This window comes from Eucalyptus grandis, chromosome 9 (genome assembly GCF_016545825.1).
Source record: "Eucalyptus grandis isolate ANBG69807.140 chromosome 9, ASM1654582v1, whole genome shotgun sequence".
Lineage (NCBI taxonomy): Eukaryota > Viridiplantae > Streptophyta > Magnoliopsida > Myrtales > Myrtaceae > Eucalyptus > Eucalyptus grandis.
In genome coordinates this window covers 32,554,196-32,573,163 of record NC_052620.1, presented here as the reverse complement: position 1 = coordinate 32,573,163, position 18,968 = coordinate 32,554,196, and the positions used below count along the sequence as shown (strand labels likewise).

General features: G+C 39.2%; 1 protein-coding gene across 1 annotated transcript; it reads left to right on the top strand.

Annotated features, from left to right (window-relative positions):
* Window positions 1-14,635: 14,635 nt before the first annotated feature.
* Window positions 14,636-16,454, top strand: LOC104420755 (MDIS1-interacting receptor like kinase 2). Its single transcript, XM_039302545.1, is given in 2 exon segments — window positions 14,636-15,778; window positions 15,780-16,454. Coding segments are annotated over 2 exon segments (1,818 nt in total).
* The last annotated feature ends 2,514 nt before the right edge of the window (window positions 16,455-18,968 follow it).

The window sequence follows — 18,968 nt, the reverse complement described above, 5'->3', positions numbered from 1 at the left end:
ACCTCCCAGCTAGCGCCTCCATCTTTGTCTCTTCCTCCGGGGAGCTCTCTCTCTCCCTTCCTCTTTTTTGGTCCCTGTCAGCAGATGGTTAGGAGGAGCAAGATTTGGTGTTGACATAGATGTATATGACTGATGTGGTCCTCCATGTCAGCATGCCGTCCATTTATTTGACGGAAGTATTAACTCAAAAAAAAAAAAAAAAATTGTAGTTAAACGACCCATTTGGGCAAAAAAAGAAGTTCAGCGTCTACTAACTCCATTATCTCTAAAAAATATGTGCAGTCTGTGATTCGTATGCTTCCTTTCTCAAGGTAAATGCCAATGGTCTTTTAGGGGACACAGGTGGCCCAGTTTTGACCCTGTCAGATAAATTAATAGGTGAAACCGTGAAGGCAAGGGTAAAGTATTGGCAAGTGGAGGTGAGGATGGTACCGTTCGACTTTGGTCCCTTGCAAGTAGGAAACAGGCGTTAAAGTCCATTTTTTATGGGCATGAGAAGCCAGTCAAGTTTACTTCAGTTGCTAGGTATGTGTTTATTTCTCGAAGAACCATTCTGTGGCGTCTCTTCTATTTATGGTGTTTTTTGAGAAGGTTTAAGAAAATTTGGTCCTTGGCTTGTACATTCTGTTTTCAAATAATCTCTAAGTATGCCAATCTCTAAGTATGGAATAAAAGGCACATAGTACATTTATTAATTCCTTGAAGTTGGTAAATTTATAGCTATCGCTTTGTCTTCCTTTTTTGTGATTGCCTTATATCAGCACAAAACTTCAAATTAAAGTTTAGCCCATCATGTTCTTGGTTCCCTGTCTATAAGTTACTTTTGCTTAAGGCATAGTAAGAGAAAGCCGCGCTTCACCAAATGTTGAGCACATGCATCCTCTAATGCTGCGCACTATTAATCTTTAGTGACATGTGACTATCCAAGTACTCAAGATGTTCTCTAGGTTCTCATCCACAGCGCTTTTGCTTTTCCGCTGCACTTTAACCTGCATCTTCATTAGAGAGTTGCATTTTCTCACAGGAACTTCTAAAATTCATCATTCACTTGTCCGAACCACCTCAAAATGAGAATTTCTCATCTTATTTTAGGGCATCTAATACACTATGCAATGCCTATCACATAGTTTCTTGGATACTCACATCCACTGAAGTCTCTTCCCTTCCACTTTTATCATGCTGTGCACTTGTTAGAAGCCTCTAATGTTAGAAAATCTAGAATGACATTGCTGATTTGTAGGCTTCGTCATGGGGATTCAGTTTTATGTCACAGTAACTCTCATGTGATATAGAAGTTCATTACCGTGTGCTCTGTCAATCATCACTATCAGTTCTACATTACCTACTTGCAAGCTCCTTATCAAGTCCCTAAGTTTCTAAATAGTACTGTATTTCTCAAGTTGTCCTTGCACCGGATGAGCTGATATGAACATATGTTTATATTTTTCTTCCAGGCACCGTACTTCTCTTTTGGTGTCTTTTTCAACAGATTCTGAGGTACTTCTATCTTATCCTCTTAAAGAGTAATTGTTTATTCTGTATACAAACATAAATTCATTAAATTGGTATATGCATGTCATCAAATAATCACATAAAACTAATATGTGAGGAACCTACTCCAGCACATCAAAATACAGGCGCTTTCTTGGCATCCCGTACTTTTTTGTCGTTTTATCCTCACTAATTTCTCACCATTGCTTGGATCCCTGAGTAATTTCCATCAAGAGCCATCATTGGATAAGCTCTTGAGGTATAAATTAAAAAATATATTTCCACTGAGGAACTCTTCTTATTAAGAAGCGTATAGATCAGAAAAAGCAACATCATACGAATAGGTTCCATAAGTCCTAAGCATGTCTTCTGCTGAAAAGGAGGAAACTTTGAATAAGCTGAAGTTGTCGACATCAGTATGGACTTTTTTCCTTTGAATGGATTTATTGTGATTGCTTTGTTGTCCTGCGATGTTGGTTCCTATTGGGATATTGTTTTACTTAACCCGATAGATAATGTTAGATAAGAATTTGGGATGCAGATGCATTACCTGCTATTGGTTCATCATGCTGTGTTGGGATGGCTTCTGTTTCTGGTGCGCCTGTAAACATGAAGTGCCATGAGTCACTGCTCTACGTGGCTGCTGGTTCCCTTGTTACTATTATAGACTTAAGGACAATTCAAAGAGTTAGCACCGCAGCCTTACCAAAAAAAAAAAAAAAAAAAAAAGAGTTAGCACCGCAGCAACTTCCCAAACATGCTTGAATTCCTTCGAAGTCATTAATCTGTATGGGTGAGACTGGCAGGTTAGTTTTTTTTTTTTCCCTTGCGGTAGAGAGATTATTTAATGAGCTTCACTATACTTGTATGGTGTAGAATCATCCGCACTAAGGGATCATGCTGCAAGTTGTCCAAAGCGTTTTGCTATAGCCGTTGTTTCCTTTGATCCAATAATTTCCATAGAATAAGCAATCTTCATATGTTTATTTTTATGACGAGCTGCATATCCATTTATGGGATATAGGAAGCTGTAACAACTGCACATCCTTAGACCAATTAGAATGAACACAGGTGCATTAAATTTAGGTTGTTGGGCAGACCATACTTTCGATCCTCTAAGTGTAAACAAAGTATGCAAGGCAATGCACATCGACGTTCCTGAATCAAATTCTTTTACACCCATTGAGTGAACCTATGGAGTGATATCGCTTATTTTCATCAACGTTGTCTTCCAATGAGTTGTGGAGGTACTCTGAGCTTATCTTTTTGTTGGCAAGAAAAACGTGTGATAGAGTTAGGGAGCAGTTGTTCCTTAAGATTTATACACTGTTACCTACTTTACAGATTCATAGATTGTTACCTACTTTACTGCAATAGGAAAAAATGAACCAGAGAAAAAAGTTTTCAACAGACAAGCACATTTTTATGACGTACTTGTATAAAATATCTGCAAGTCACAGCTATTCTGATGTCCCTCTATTCAACTGCCCAGGCTGTCTTTATGGGCTGGGGCATGTGGTGACAGACCTGACAGATATTCCTGAAAGTGTCGGAAATAAATTGGGAATCAACAAGACATTTATGTCTGAGGGGATTCAAAACCCCTTTTATGGAAAATTTTCTGTTGACAGAATGTTTTCAGTGCTCCAAAAGCAACATGTTTGAGATGTTGCAGAGCGACACTTTGGGATGTCAGAAAGAACCAGGGCCAAAGTAAACCGGTGCCAATAGTTGAGCTGGATGGCCAATCTGGTCCTGTGGCGCATTTGCATATGGATCCATACAAAATAGTTACAGGGGGACCAGAAGATGATTATGCTAATGTTTGGGAAGCTGACACCGCTAATCAAGGGAACTCGCTGATTTCTGGTGGCCTGGATGAATGGAGTTCCACCTCTGGATGTTCGGCTATTGCTATGGACGGTTGTTGTATCGTTACTGCCTCTTCTGGTCTTCAATATGGACTTGTGCGCCTCAGGGACTTCACATCTGCAGAACACCCGGATTCACAATACTTGGATGAGCACACATCAAAAGTTTGGTACCCATATTCCTATTCTGATGATGATGATGCCTGAAGTGGTGATGTCATAAACATGTATATAGAAACCTACATATGGAATGCTCCCCTAGTGATGACAATATAGCGAACTGTTATGTATCGTTTCCTGCATTTTTGTGGATTAAGTTGCACGTCCTTTTGCTTCATTTATATCTTGACCTCTGAATCCCTGATGGTTTTACATAATGGATCTTTGGTAGACACACGGGGGGATGATATTTTCTTCACACATAAAGGTATATGAACTTACGAATTCGGTGTTCCCCCACCACATCACATACAGACATAATCTGTCCTATGCCCATTGATGTCCTGGGCACCTGCAGTAGCCAAACAAAATTACCAAGATCTGCAATCCAACCTTGTATCCTTCTCATGGGGTATTCAGCGCCACGTACCATAAGGATTTGGCACTCCATGCATATTAAACTTTAATTTGGGAAAATGACATCACATGTATTATAATTTTCGTATGGCGCTCACTTAAGGATCACAATTTTTTTTTTCAATCACTTAAGTGTCATAATTTATTATGGTATTCACTTTAGTGCCATAACTTTTTGTAACCTTTTATGTCACCTCCTATCCATGATCTTGAGCTGCAGTGCCACTGCTACTTTCCTAAAAGACAGTTGTCATTTTAGAATATAGAACCCTGCTGATAGATGTACTAATAATAAGTCTTGAATGTGTTGATTTGCTTTGAGCACCTGTTGCTACTGTATCAGATAAAAAAGCGGAGTAATAAATAAAAGATACATGCTTTCTCGTGTAAAATATAGAATTGCTTCGACCTAAAATCGAATACTTTTTTATTGATGGAAAAATAGATATCACATGATTATCTCATGTATGGTTCTGATGTGATGAAAATGGTGATGATATCATTGACCACCTAATTCGATAGTACCTATTTTGAGAATGTGCCTTAATGCAGCAGTTTTCGATACGATGGGTCGGGTCGGTAATGCCCTTGCTGCTGGATCTCTTCTTCCCTCCGACTTCATCAAACCTTTGATTCAATAAAAGATATGTTTATTACACGCAGTCACTGTACAAGTGGTAAACGAGTTCCTATGCTATGGATCATTACGAGCAAGATCTCAACGATGATACGCGTTTGAGCAAGATCTCAATGATGATGCGCGTTGAAAGCTTTAATTAACATCCAAGTATCCCTCATTTGCAACAGAAGACGTTGATTGATAACTAGTTTCAAAATCATCTCTGCTATCCAGGTTCTAACTCCAAGATATGATTGCACAACTTTGTGATTCTCTTTCTTTTTCACAAAGCTTGCTTACAATTTGGCGATTAAGGTGAAATCTGACGTATATAGCTTCAGAGTAATGGTAATAAAAACAATAATGGGCAAGCATCTGGCAGAGATCATCTCGATGCTGTCGACCTCAGAAGGAGAAGATATCATGTTACTCGACATGTTAGACCAACGCTTGCCTATTTTGAGAAAGAGTTCTGTCGTGAACATTGTTCAAGCGATTTCTCTGGTTCTTGCTTGTTAAGTGCAGACCCAAAGTCAAGACCGACAATGAAACAAGTTTCTGAGCTATTTTGGCTAAAAAAATACCACTGGTTGAGCCCTTCCATGCAATCTGCTCCAACAAAATCTATTCGGCGCATCAACTTTTTTCATGGTCTTCTTAACAGCTAAATTGACTAGGTACATTCTCGATATAGAAGAAGAAATTAGTACCTTGGATGAATTTCATAGTTCAAGGCACTTTTTGATAGAAATTCCTGCCAGTTTGACAGAGACACAAGTATAATTAATTCATGAGTGATTTGAAGTACCCAGATCGTTGAATCTTTTCTCATTTTCCTATTAAAAAATTCATTACGGTCGTCGTCTTTATTTACTCAATAATTGATGCAAGTCCTCAAATTAGTTGAACACAACGTGTTACATGTGTTCATCAAAGTCAAACTTAGGCAAAGTATGTCGGAAGCTGTTTTTGGCTAGAGTCATCTCTCTTTCATGGCAGTTCCTCGCAATTTCTCAGCAATCTTGTTGGACATTAAACAAAATAATTAAAATGGTGTTATGAATGGATTAATGGATGATTAGAAGGAATGACAGAAGTTCAATTACTCAACAAAAACAGTGTCCTCGAATGAATAAAAATCAATTTCAGAAACATAAATGGACTCTTAAAATAATTGGGGGTGAACCTTTGAGTGAGGCTGGAGAATTTTATATGGTCCACCAGAGAGAATTAAATCTTGTCCATAAACTTTCGGCTCTCCTTGAACTTTGGACATTTTTTAAATGATACGTTTGGATAATCTCACTTATCTAATTTCTCATCTAGTTCTTAGGCCTTGCTTCGTATCTCAATGTACAACAAAAGCATGCAATCAAAGGCATAAGAGAAACATGGAGATTTCTTGTCGATAAGGAATTATGATGGGAGAATTGCATATGAAGACATAATCAATTCAACGAAAGAGTTCAACATCATATATTGCATCTTGAGTGGATGTTAGGTAGTGTCTATATGGTGAGATTGCCCAAGGAAAATCATGGCATTGGAGAAAATTCACCGTCTTGAAGCAGAGGACCCATCTTTGGCACAAGCTTCCAAAATAAAGTGAAACAATTGACCAAAGTACGATGTAGAAGCATAATGAAACTTCATGGTTTCTACGTACACAAGTTATGTGTGTTCTTAGTTTATGGGTACATGATGGAAGTGGAAGTCTACTATGTGCTTTGAGAAATGATTCCAATAGGGTCACTATCATTGATGCACAACATGCTTTGATATTTATAGTGTGATTGAAATTACAAGGATCTTTCTCTTTCTAAGTTGAAGGCTTGATAGTCAAAAGAAGAAAAAGGCGGAAAAATTGGTCCATGACCTTTCCCTTACGATGGGTTAGAAATTTTTAGGGCCAAACATCACCAATAAAATTGTCATAAAGACATTGACTTCCCATGAACCATGGACCATGCATTGATCCAAAGTCAACACACGTAAAACCCCAAAAAAATCTTGACTTCATGATGGATGTGCACAAGATCCATTCTTACATGGATGTGCAAAAGAAGAAAAGCTGAAAAATTGGTCTGCGAGCTTTCCCTTACGATGGGTAAGAAATTTTTAAGGCCAAACATCACCTAGTAAAAGTGTCATAAAGACCTTGATTTCCCATGGACCAAGCACTTATCCAAAGTCAACACACGTAAAACCCCAAAAGATCTTGACTTCTTGATGGATGTGCACAAGATCCATCCTCACATGGTTTAAATCCTTTTTCTTTTGGTCGGTATGCTTATTTAAATTGTAATTGAATCACAAAACTATGTAATTTAGAGATTTGCAAGAGTAGAATATTTTGTTTGCTCAAAAATTAGTGGTGTAACTTTTAAAAACCAAATATCTAAAATTACAATAACGTTTTTTTTTTTAAATTGAAGATTTATTGTGGAATTAATTTAATATTAAATCATCCAATTGATTTGCTAGGAATCAATGCCACATAGGAATTTTTAGTAAAAAAATCACCAATGTAACTTAAGTGAGCTAAAAATTATGATACTTAAATGATTGCTTAAAAAGTTATAATATTACTATTGCTGATTTTATGTTGTATAAAATCATACTCGATGAAGATCCATTTATCATTAGTATTTAGGCACTTACCAACTCTTTTAGGAATTTACGAGCATGGAAAAGATCCTTTTTTTTTTTTTTTTTTCTGTTCAAAATAATAGAATAGTCATTGATGAAGCAATGTGACTCTGCAAGGATGTAAAAAGTAGAGATGACATATGATATATAGATTTTGGTTTGCGGGGGTGCTGAAACTTGGATTGCTTCACAACCTAATTCAATTTTCAGTAATTAGTTCCCCTTTTACAGCTCTACGAGTTGAGCAACTCCGTCATCTCAAAAGAAAAAAGGAAGGGACGAAAAACTAAAAGAGTTACAGTAAGTGTGGGAAAAAGGCTAACAAAGTCCTAAACCTTTTTTTGGTACCGATTCAGTTATAAACCTTTTTACGTTACGCCAATTCAATCATTTCCAGCCAATTTTGACCGAATTTTGCTGATTGGACGCCGGTTGGCTAACGTGGCCTGATCAGTGTTGATGTGGATAACTTTTAATAATATTTTAATATTCTTTTATTTTTTTATTTTTGTCTTTTTCCTCCAGCCGGTCGCCGAGGTCCAGCGACCGGCCAAAGGTGATGGCTAGCGAGGGCGAGGCCGACCTCGCCGGCCACCTATTGGGCGAGGCTCGCCCTTGTCAGCCCTCACCAGCCATGGGCGAGGCTCGCCCTCGCCGGATCTGGCGAGGTCGAGCCTCGCCGGCCCTCGCCAGCCATGGGCGAGGCTCGCCCTCGTCGGATCTGGCGGGGTCGAGCCTCGCCGGCCCTCGCCAGCCATGGGCGAGGCTCGCCCTCGTCGGATCTTGCCCATGGCCGGCAAGGTTCAACCTTGCCATATCCGGCGAGGGTGAGCCTTGCCCGCAAGGTGGCCGGCGAGGTCGGCCTCGCCCTCGCCAACCATCACCTTTGGCTAATCGTCGGACCTCGGCGACCGATTGGAGGGACAAGACAAAAAAAAAATAAAGAAAAAAATATTATTAAAAGTTGTCTATGTCAGCGCCGATCAGGCCACATTAGCCGGTCGGCGTCTAGTTAGCAAAATTTGGCCAAAATTGGCCGGAAATGACTGAATTGACACAACGTAAAAAAAGGTTTAGGACTAAATCGGCACCAAAAAAAAGGTTTAGGACTAAATCGACACAAATGCAAAAGGTTTAGGACTTTTTTTACACTTTTCCCCAGTAAGTGTCAAGTCAATAAAAAAATAACACATGAATTGTGGAAATCGTGTTTCCTTTGATGCATCGGTAAATGTCTCGCTTTACTTTATAAATGCCGTAGTCCAAAGAATACGGCAATAACAAGTGACTAGAGCTGCAGCATGATGAGCATAATCTGCAACATGTCCTTAGCTGTACTCGGGCCCCCTCATACTTTCCGAAACTTGTTTGGTTGGCCTTTTAAGACTAACATGCAGTAACTTTAATAGCTTTCTTTCATGCTAAATTTCACTACAGAAAGATTTGGGCATTCCTGCTGCCTAGACCTAGGCTTATTCATACAACAGCCCAAACAATTTCTAAACAAGGTGACAATTTCACAGGTTGTTTTGGTCAACATTCTATGGGAAAGTTTTCTTATTTCCTAGCTTTGATTCAATAGAAGATATGTTTATTTCAAGCAGTCACTGTACCAATTTAGTAAACAAGTTCCTATGCTATGGATCATTAAGAGCAAGATTTCAATGATGATATGCGTTGAAAGCTTTGATTAACATCCGGTTGTCCTTCGTTTGTAACAGAACACGTTGACTGATAATAAGTTTAAAAATCATCTCTGGTGTCTAGATTCTAACTCTAGAGATATGACTGTACAACTTTTTGATTCTTTTTCATTTTCACAGAGCTCGCTTACAGTTTGGTGGTTAGTGAGAAATTTGATGTTTATAACTTCGGGGTTGTGACAACGGAAACACTAATGGGCAAGCATACGGCAGAATTCATCTCGATGCTATCAACCTCAGAAGGAGAAGATATCATGTTACTCGACTCGGAAAGAGTTCTTTTGCTAGAAACATTGTTCAAGCGATTTCTCTAGCTCTTGCTTGCTTAAGTGCAAACCTAAAGTCACGACCGACAATAAAACAGGTTTCCAGAGCATTTTTAGCTCGAAAAATACAAATGGTCGAGCCCTTCCATGCGATCTCATTGGGGCAGCTCCAACAAAATCTAATTGGCACACCATCATTTTCATGGTCTTCTTAACAACTAAATTGACTAGGTAAATTCTTGATACATGAGAAGAAATTGGTTTCTTGGATGGATTTCAATATTCAGGGTACTTTTTGATAGAAACTCCTTCCAATCGGATTGACAAACAAGCGTGATTAATTCACGACTAATTTGAAGGATCCAGATCATTGAATCTTTTATGATTTTCCTATTAAAAACTTCATTTGTCCGTCGTTTTTATTTACCCAATAATTGATGCAAGTTCTCAAATTGTATTCACTGATTTGGCGGTTATCCGTTCATTTTGGTTGGACACAACGTATTGCATGGCTCAAAGAAATCAAAGTAGAGAAGACTCTTAGAAGATATGGTGGGGTGGAAAATTTGTAAATAGATTTTGGGGTGGAGCAAAGTATGTCGGAAGCTGCTTTTGACTGGAGTCGGCTTGTTCCACTGGCCATACAATTTCAATAGATAGTCTTCGTATTGCAGTTGCAAATTCTCAGCGGTCTTTTGGGACCTTAAACGAAATAATTAAAATGGGGTTATGAATGGATTAGTGGAGGATTAGAAGGAACAGCAGAGGTTCAATTACTAAAAACAACAGTGTCCTCGAAGCAATAATAATTAATTTCAGAAACATATAGGGACTCCTAAAATAATTGGGAGTTAACCTTTGAGTGGGACTGAAGAATTTTATATGGTCCACCAGAAAATTTAGATCTTGTTCATCCGAAATTATGGCTCTTGTTGAACTTTGGATAATTTATAATGTCTTTTTTGGATCACTTATCTATAACTCTAATTTGCCATTTAGTACTTAGGGGTCGTTTCCTATTTTGATGTACAACAAAGAGCATGCAATTAGAGAGAACAAAAAAATACAAAGGTTTCTGGTTGATAAGGAATAATGTTGGGAGAATTGCATATGAAGACATAATCAATGCAACGGAAGACTTCGCCATCAAAATTGCATAGTAAGTGGAGGTTACAATAATGTCTATAGAGCGCAATTGCCCAATGAAATATATCATGGCATTGGAGAAACTTCATTGTCTTGAGGTAGGGGACCTATCTTTTTGACAAGAGCTTCCAAAATGAAATGAAACAATTGACGGAAGTACGATATAAAATAATAATTAAGCTCCATGATTTCTACTTTCACAAGCATGGGGTGTTCTTGGTTTATGAGTACATGATGAAAGGGTGAGTGCAATTGGTGTTTTGAGAATTGATGCCACTAGGGTCACTATTGTTTGGGATGCACAACCCGCTTTACACGTTAATGTGATTGGAATTACAAGAATCTTTCTCTTTGTAAGTTGAAAGCTTGTCATTCCCAAGGAAAAAAAAAGTCGAAGGCTTGTTAGTCAAAAGAAGAAAAGGCTGAAAAATTGGTCCATGACCTTTGGCTTGTTAGTCAAAAGAAGAAAAGACAGAAAAATTGGTCCATGACCTTTCCCTCACAATGGGTTAGAAATTTTAGAGCCAAACATCACCGAGTAAAAGTGTCATAAAGATTATGACCTTTCCCTTACAATGGGTTAGAAAATTTAAGAGCAAAACATCACCGAGTAAAAGTTTCATAAAGACCATGACTTTCAATGAACCATTTGTCACGTCTCGACCCTTTGAGCATGTGCTCATCCCTGCTTGGTCGATATAATAGCGATGTCCCAGGACGCATCGCCGATCCATTCATTTTAGTATGCATGCGAAAGCATATAAATAATCCCCAGATAATAAAATAATTGGATAGGAAAGTATGACCAATTTTTCGAAAAAATACATTTTTATAAACACACGGGTCTATACATGGGGTGTTCTTGGTTTATGAGTACATGATGAAAGGGTGAGTGCAATTGGTGTTTTGAGAATTGATGCCACTAGGGTCACTATTGTTTGGGATGCACAACCCGCTTTACACGTTAATGTGATTGGAATTACAAGAATCTTTCTCTTTGTAAGTTGAAAGCTTGTCATTCCCAAGGAAAAAAAATTCGAAGGCTTGTTAGTCAAAAGAAGAAAAGGCTGAAAAATTGGTCCATGACCTTTGGCTTGTTAGTCAAAAGAAGAAAAGGCTGAAAAATTGGTCCATGACCTTTGGCTTGTTAGTCAAAAGAAGAAAAGACAGAAAAATTGGTCCATGACCTTTCCCTCACAATGGGTTAGAAATTTTAGAGTCAAACATCACCGAGTAAAAGTGTCATAAAGATTATGACCTTTCCTTACAATGGGTTAGAAAATTTAAGAGCAAAACATCACCGAGTAAAAGTTTCATAAAGACCATGACTTTCAATGAACCATTTGTCACGTCTCGACCCTTTGAGCATGTGCTCATCCCTGCTTGGTCGATATAATAGCGATGTCCCAGGACGCATCGCCGATCCATTCATTTTAGTATGCATGCGAAAGCATATAAATAATCCCCAGATAATAAAATAATTGGATAGGAAAGTATGACCAATTTTTCGAAAAATACATTTGTATAAACACACGGGTCTATACATGGGGTGTTCTTGGTTTATGAGTACATGATGAAAGGGTGAGTGCAATTGGTGTTTTGAGAATTGATGCCACTAGGGTCACTATTGTTTGGGATGCACAACCCGCTTTACACGTTAATGTGATTGGAATTACAAGAATCTTTCTCTTTGTAAGTTGAAAGCTTGTCATTCCCAAGGAAAAAAAAAAAGTCGAAGGCTTGTTAGTCAAAAGAAGAAAAGGCTGAAAAATTGGTCCATGACCTTTGGCTTGTTAGTCAAAAGAAGAAAAGGCTGAAAAATTGGTCCATGACCTTTGGCTTGTTAGTCAAAAGAAGAAAAGACAGAAAAATTGGTCCATGACCTTTCCCTCACAATGGGTTAGAAATTTTAGAGTCAAACATCACCGAGTAAAAGTGTCATAAAGATTATGACCTTTCCCTTACAATGGGTTAGAAAATTTAAGAGCAAAACATCACCGAGTAAAAGTTTCATAAAGACCATGACTTTCAATGAACCATTTGTAACGTCTCGACCCTTTGAGCATGTGCTCATCCCTGCTTGGTCGATATAATAGCGATGTCCCAGGACGCATCGCCGATCCATTCATTTTAGTATGCATGCGAAAGCATATAAATAATCCCCAGATAATAAAATAATTGGATAGGAAAGTATGACCAATTTTTCGAAAAAATACATTTTTATAAACACACGGGTCTATACATAAAGGTTTATAGAAAGGAATTGGCTCCCTACAAAAGAGAATTGTCTACGACTAGCTAGTCGAACATGGTCATCGATTCTTTGGACTTCACCTCACAAACTCCGGGCTCCTAGTCCTTTACCAATAGCAGCTTGCTGGAGGCGAGGACGGTGGTGGAATAGGTTGGAACACGCATGGCTGGGCGGTGGCGCGCACAGGGACGAGGACGGTGTGTGGCGGTGCGAACGACGGCGTGAGGCGGCTCCTTGGCTTGCTGGCTGTTCGGACGATGCTGCTAGCTTCTTGCTAGCTGCTGGTGTGCGAAAATGGAGAGGGTGGAGAGATGATGGCTAGCCGGTTGGCTTGAGGAGCAAGGAGAGGGCTAGAGGGGGGCCACATGCCAATTTTTCCATAAGCTTGTCTCCCTTGTTCCCCACTCTTCAACTACAGCCAAGTATGGCTTCCTTGGCTGCCATTCCTCCACCCATGCACTCCTCACAACCCTTGAAGTGGTCCAAAAGACTAGGCAATAGGGGGCATACGAATTTGCTTGCTATTTCCTTCAATTGGACACTTGTTCCTACTTGTTTCGTCATAAATTGATCTCAATAAATTCCATTATCGAGTCAATACTCAAATTGGTATTTTTCCTCTCTAATTGAACCATCTTGCATCCCAATTGCGTGATAAAAAACGATCCCCAGCTTTTTCTGGACAAAAACGGCCCTAGGATGACTTTTTTCCAAAAAGTCTCGGGTTGCAGAAAAATCTTCTGAGACTGAGTCGACGTTTCTAAAATTTATCGTGACATGACAGAACTTTTAATTTATGAAATCGGATTCAAATTTACGATTAATTTTACTCTGGCGCGTTTTTAGCGTAACCTAGGTTATCGGGTAGCTTGCGAAACTTTTTAGAGCAAATGACCTGTGGTCAATTTTCTTCGAGCCACAATGAACCTATTTGACACATTGGTGACTTTCAGTCGTCGTGAAATCTCGAGGTTTCAAATATGGGCACATGGTACCAAAATGATAGAAAAATCAAACTAGTGCCAATTGATGAGAATTTTGCAATTTAGTGGGATCATCTATGTCTAACCACTCATTTCAGTCGAATTGACCTATCATTGATCTCTAATCAATTTACATATGTGCCATAATGATCTCAGTAGATGAACACGGTCGAGTAACCGAGTCTTGGTCGAATTCTTAAGTCTATTTGCCTTAAAATCCTTAATGGCTTCTCCAGATAATCTAGTTATCTCAAGAGTGATCAGCTCTAAGAACAGCTCTATAGGCGCGTCGATGAAATGCCCGATTTATTGAATTGAAAGCAGAGTAGAAAATCTAGGATGTCACACCATTAACTACATACTAATCCAAAAGTCAGCACACATGGGTTCCACGTCAAGATTCAAACATAGAATAGTGTAGTGTGAAGTATGAATTGGATCCACACTAAAACCACGAGGCCCCACTGCCAAGTGACCACGATCATAATGTGCCACACGAGGAGACTTTGGGAGAGTTCCAAGTCACGTCAAGATTCAAACATAGAATAGTGTAGTGTGAAGTGTGAATTAGATCCGCACTAAAACCACGAGGCCCCACCGCTTGGTGACCATGATCATAATGTGCCACACGGGGAGACTTTGGGAGAGTTCCAAGTTGTTATGTTGAATTGCTCTCCATGGAGTAATTTCTTTTGGATTGCCTTTCCATAAATTATAGCAAACTTAGGCTTTCTACTTCCCAAGAAAAAGAAGAGACCCTCTCTCTCTCTCTCTCTCTCTCTCTCTCTAAAGCATGAATCTTGTAAGCAAACACATCGGCCTACATGTTTGTCAGTTGATGATTGCAGCCACATGGATCGTTATTGTGCTAGCTCTCTCCCACAACTTCCCTGCCCTTGCCACTAAAATAGAGGTAGATACTCTTCTTCGTATGGATGGTGGCCTAACTACATTACGAGGAACATTTCCTTGTCACATTGCATGTGGCCTGGCGTTTTGTGCAAGTTTGGAAGTGTTGTCAAATTAAACATACCACCCCAATACTACTACTATTGGTTCCAACATCATTGGAGCAACATGAATTTCTCTTTACTTTCAAATCTCACCTCTCTTGGGCTGCCTGATAATCGCCTTGTTGGTGTCATTCCCCTTCAAATATGTGCACTTCCAAAGCTCAGACACCTCAACTTGTCCCGCAATTACCTAACTGGTGAGTTACCTCTTTGTCTCCAAAACCTCACCATGTTAGAAGTTGTTGACATTCATAGTAATCACATCGATAGTCCTATCCCTCCTGAAGTGGGAAATCTAAAAATGCTAATCCACCTAGATCTTAGTTCTAATAAGCTTCATGGCACGATCCCTCCGACTCTTGGTCTTTTGTCCAATTTACGCCTCCTCAATCTTAGCCAAAATGACTTAGATGGCTTCATCCCGCTTGAGATAGGAAACTGTGTGAACTTGTACCACATTGACCTAGAAGACAACTTCTTCGTCGGTCCCATTCCTTCATCTGTAGCAAAATTGAGGAACTTGACGCATCTCTATTTGGGAGGAAACTCCTTCACTTGCCCCATTCCTTTATCTTTAGTCTATTTAACCAACTTGATCGTTTTAGATTTACATGGGAATAAATTTGATTGTGCCATTCCATTGAAAATAGGAGATTTATATAGCCTCACTCATCTAGATTTGAGCTTTAACAACTTCACTAGTTCCATTCCATCCTCTATAGGGAATTTGACGAGCTTGACCCATCTCTATTTGCAAGAAAACAAACTTGGTGGATCTATTCCTACGGAAATAGGAAATTTAAATAATCTCAGGTTTCTAGATTTGAGCTCAAACAACTTAGTCGGGAAAATCCCCATTGAACTTGAGAATTTGATTCCCATATTTCCAAGTTATTTTTCCCCAGTTAGCCTTAACTTATCATACAATCATCTCAGTGGACCAATTCCAGAAAAACTTATGGCTGCTTTCACTCCTGCCGCTTTTCTCGGCAACAAAGATTTGACCCAGTTTGATGAAACCCCAGCCCACAGAAGGTTTAGCGTAGTTTTTCATATGACGGTGTTCATTCCACTGGCTACAATAGTTAGTTCTTGTATAGTCGGATCTTGCTTCCTAATTCGACGTACAAAAAAGAGTGTGCAACCAAAGACTACAGAGAAAAATGGAAATTTCTTGTCAATATGGAATTATGACGGGGGCATTGTGGGGCATTGCATATGAAGACATAATCAATGCAACAGAGGACTTCGACATCAAATATTGTATCGGGACTGGCGGTTACGGGAGTGTCTATAGAGCGCGATTGCCCAATGGGAAAGTCGTGGCATTGAAGAAACTTCACCGTCTTGAAGCAGAGGACCCGTCCTTTGACAAGAGCTTTCGGAATGAAGTGAAACACTTAACAAAAGTAAGGCATAGAAGCATTATCAAGCTTCATGGTTTCTGCTTACATAGGCGATGCATGTTCTTGGTTTACGAATATATGGAAAATGGGAGTTTGTTCTGTGTTTTGAGAGATGACGTTGAAGCGGTGGAATTAGATTGGTCCAAAAGAATCAATCTTGTCCAGGACATGGCACACGCTTTGTCTTACATGCACCATGATTGTGCTCAGCCAATTGTTCATCGAGACATATCTAGCAACAACATCTTATTGAATAGCAAAATGCAGGCTTTTGTATCAGATTTTGGCACCGCAAGACTTCTAAATCATGATTCCTCATCTAACTTCACCACAAATATCGGTGGCACCTATGGATATATTGCACCGGGTGAGCAATACTTCATACTTCATAAGCTTTTCTTTCCTTTTTTTACCCTTACGGTTGAATTAAACGACATCTTTGAAATTTCATCATCCATGCACATCAATGACTTATAGTTCCACTATAGCTAAGAATTGGTAGTGCCTCGATTAGGGATGGGAAATTGTCCCTAGGGAACCACCCCCGTTCGCTGTGGCTCCAACTCCCGTATTCATTTTATTTATTTTGATGTATTTTGAAGATTCTTTGGATAATGAATATTAATCTTTTCTTGCTACTATTCTTAGTTTTACTAGGTTGCTTATTTTAGAAAAAAAAAAGAAGAAGTCTCATTAACTATATTTTTATGTTAAACCTAAGTGAAAGTTCATCTGAATAGTCAAGATTTTAAGATTTTGTATTGCATCTATATTGGTATTACTAAATCATTCATTTCTATTTAACGTTTTGCTGCGGAAAATAAATTGGTTGTTTTTCAAGAAAAACTTGAGGGGCAAGTGGAGCGGGGTGGGGTGCTGCACTAGTCATGTGGGGTGATGACGGGGAGGGAAAAGTTGCTCCTTGCGGGGCTGCGACGGGGCGGGGGTTAAGGGTGTCGTCATCTCGTCTGAGGCCTTATGACTAATAAAAGTTTCTTTTTTTCCTTTGGTATTCTCTTTTTCCAGAGCTTGCGTATACCTTGGCTGTTAATGAGAAATGTGATGTATATAGCTTTGGAGTAGTAGCAATGGAAATAATGATGGGGAGCACCCAGGAGATATCATATCTACCTTCTTGACATCCTCTGGAGAAGATATCATGCTACATAAAATCTTAGATCCACGGTTGCCTTTTCCAAGAGAGAACTCTATTGCAAGAAGTATTGTTCTGATAGTTTCTCTAGCGCTTGCTTGCTTGAGCACTAATCCAAAGTCTCGACCAACTATGAAGCAAGTCTCAGAAGCTTTTCTAGCTCAAAAGTTACCATTAGTGAAGCCCTTCCATGAGATCTCATTGGCTCAGCTCTGAGATAGTAACAAATCATGGATGGAACATCGATCCATAGAAGCTTCATCAGGACTAAGCGATGAGTAAGGGTCATCAAGTGCTTGTCCAGTGAAGAGATGGATTGAAAAAATGAAGCTGCAATCTGGCCAAAGTGATTGAGGATATAAAAGTGTATGGCTTCTGCAAAGTAGTAAGTCGGGTCGAACTTTTTACCATATCATGCTATAGGAGTGAGAAGCAGTTTATATATGACATCCGTTTATTTTTGTTCTTTTCGATAAGATTGAAATGCATAATCAATAAACAATGCATCAAGAAATAACGAGACACCCACCCGTCCCGATATAAAACACGAGTACCCATACACAATTTCCATAATGTAATTGATTCTATTTGGATACACTCATAGAATAAGTCCAATTAATATTGTTTTTTGTTCCATAAACGATGGGCAACATCAGCAAAAAGCATCACTTGAACCATCATTGTGGCGCACGCCTTGTCTTACTTGCATCATGATTTTGCTCAGCCGATTGTTCATCGAGATGTGTCGAGCAACAACATATTTCTCAACAATGAACTGCAGGGTTTCGCGTCGCATTTTAGCATAGTGAGACTCCTAGATCGGACTCTTCATCCAATTTTACCGCAAATGTCGTTGGTACACACGGATACATAGCACCAAGTGAGCAATCTTCAATTGGTTTTACTGAAAAAAGAGTTTTATAAGGGTAATCAACATCGTTGCAGCCCCCTCATGCATTCCAGAACTTGTTTAGTTGGCCTTATTAGACTAATATGCAGCAATTTTATAGCTTTCTTTCATGCTAAATTTCAATACAGAAAGATTTGGACATTCCTGCTGCCTAGACCTTGCTTATTTATCCAACAGCCCAAACAATTTCTAAACAGAATGACAACTTGACAGGCTGTTTTGGTCAAAATTATATAAGAAAATTTTCTTATTTCCCACCTTTGATTCAATAAAAGATATGTTTATTACACGCAGTCCCTGTACCAAGTTAGAAAACAAGTTCCTATGTTATGGATCAAAAAGAGCAAGATTTCAAGGATGATTGTCGTAGAAGGCTTTGATTAACATCTAGGTGTCCCTCATTCGTAACAGAACACGTAAATTGATAACTAGTTTCAAAATCATATCTAGGCCCTGTTTGTTTATTTTTGTTTTTGTTCCCCGGAACAAAAAATTTTGTTCTTTTGTTCTGGGGAACAAAAAAAGAACAGAAACACGTTTGGTAAAATTTTTATTCCTGGGAATAAAAAATTTATTTATTTTTGTTCATGAGAACAGATTTAAAACAGAAATAGGAAGTAGAAAAAGTTGTTTCTTATTCCCAAGAACAATTCCAAGAAACAATTTTTCTCTCTCCTCTTTTTTTCTTTTCTTTCTTTTCTTCTTCTTCTTCTTCCTTTTGCCGGTCACCGGCCTTGGCCATGGCCGATGCCGGCAACCGGCCAAACGAGGGCCGACGACTTGGCCGGAGCGTCGCTGGCCCCTAGAGATGCCAAGCCATGGCGAGGCTTGTCGGGCCAAGCCTCGTCGTGGCTAGGTGAGGTCGACCTCGCCTAGATCGGGCGAGGTCGAGTCTCGCCGGTGGCCAAGCGAACCTCGTGAGGCCACC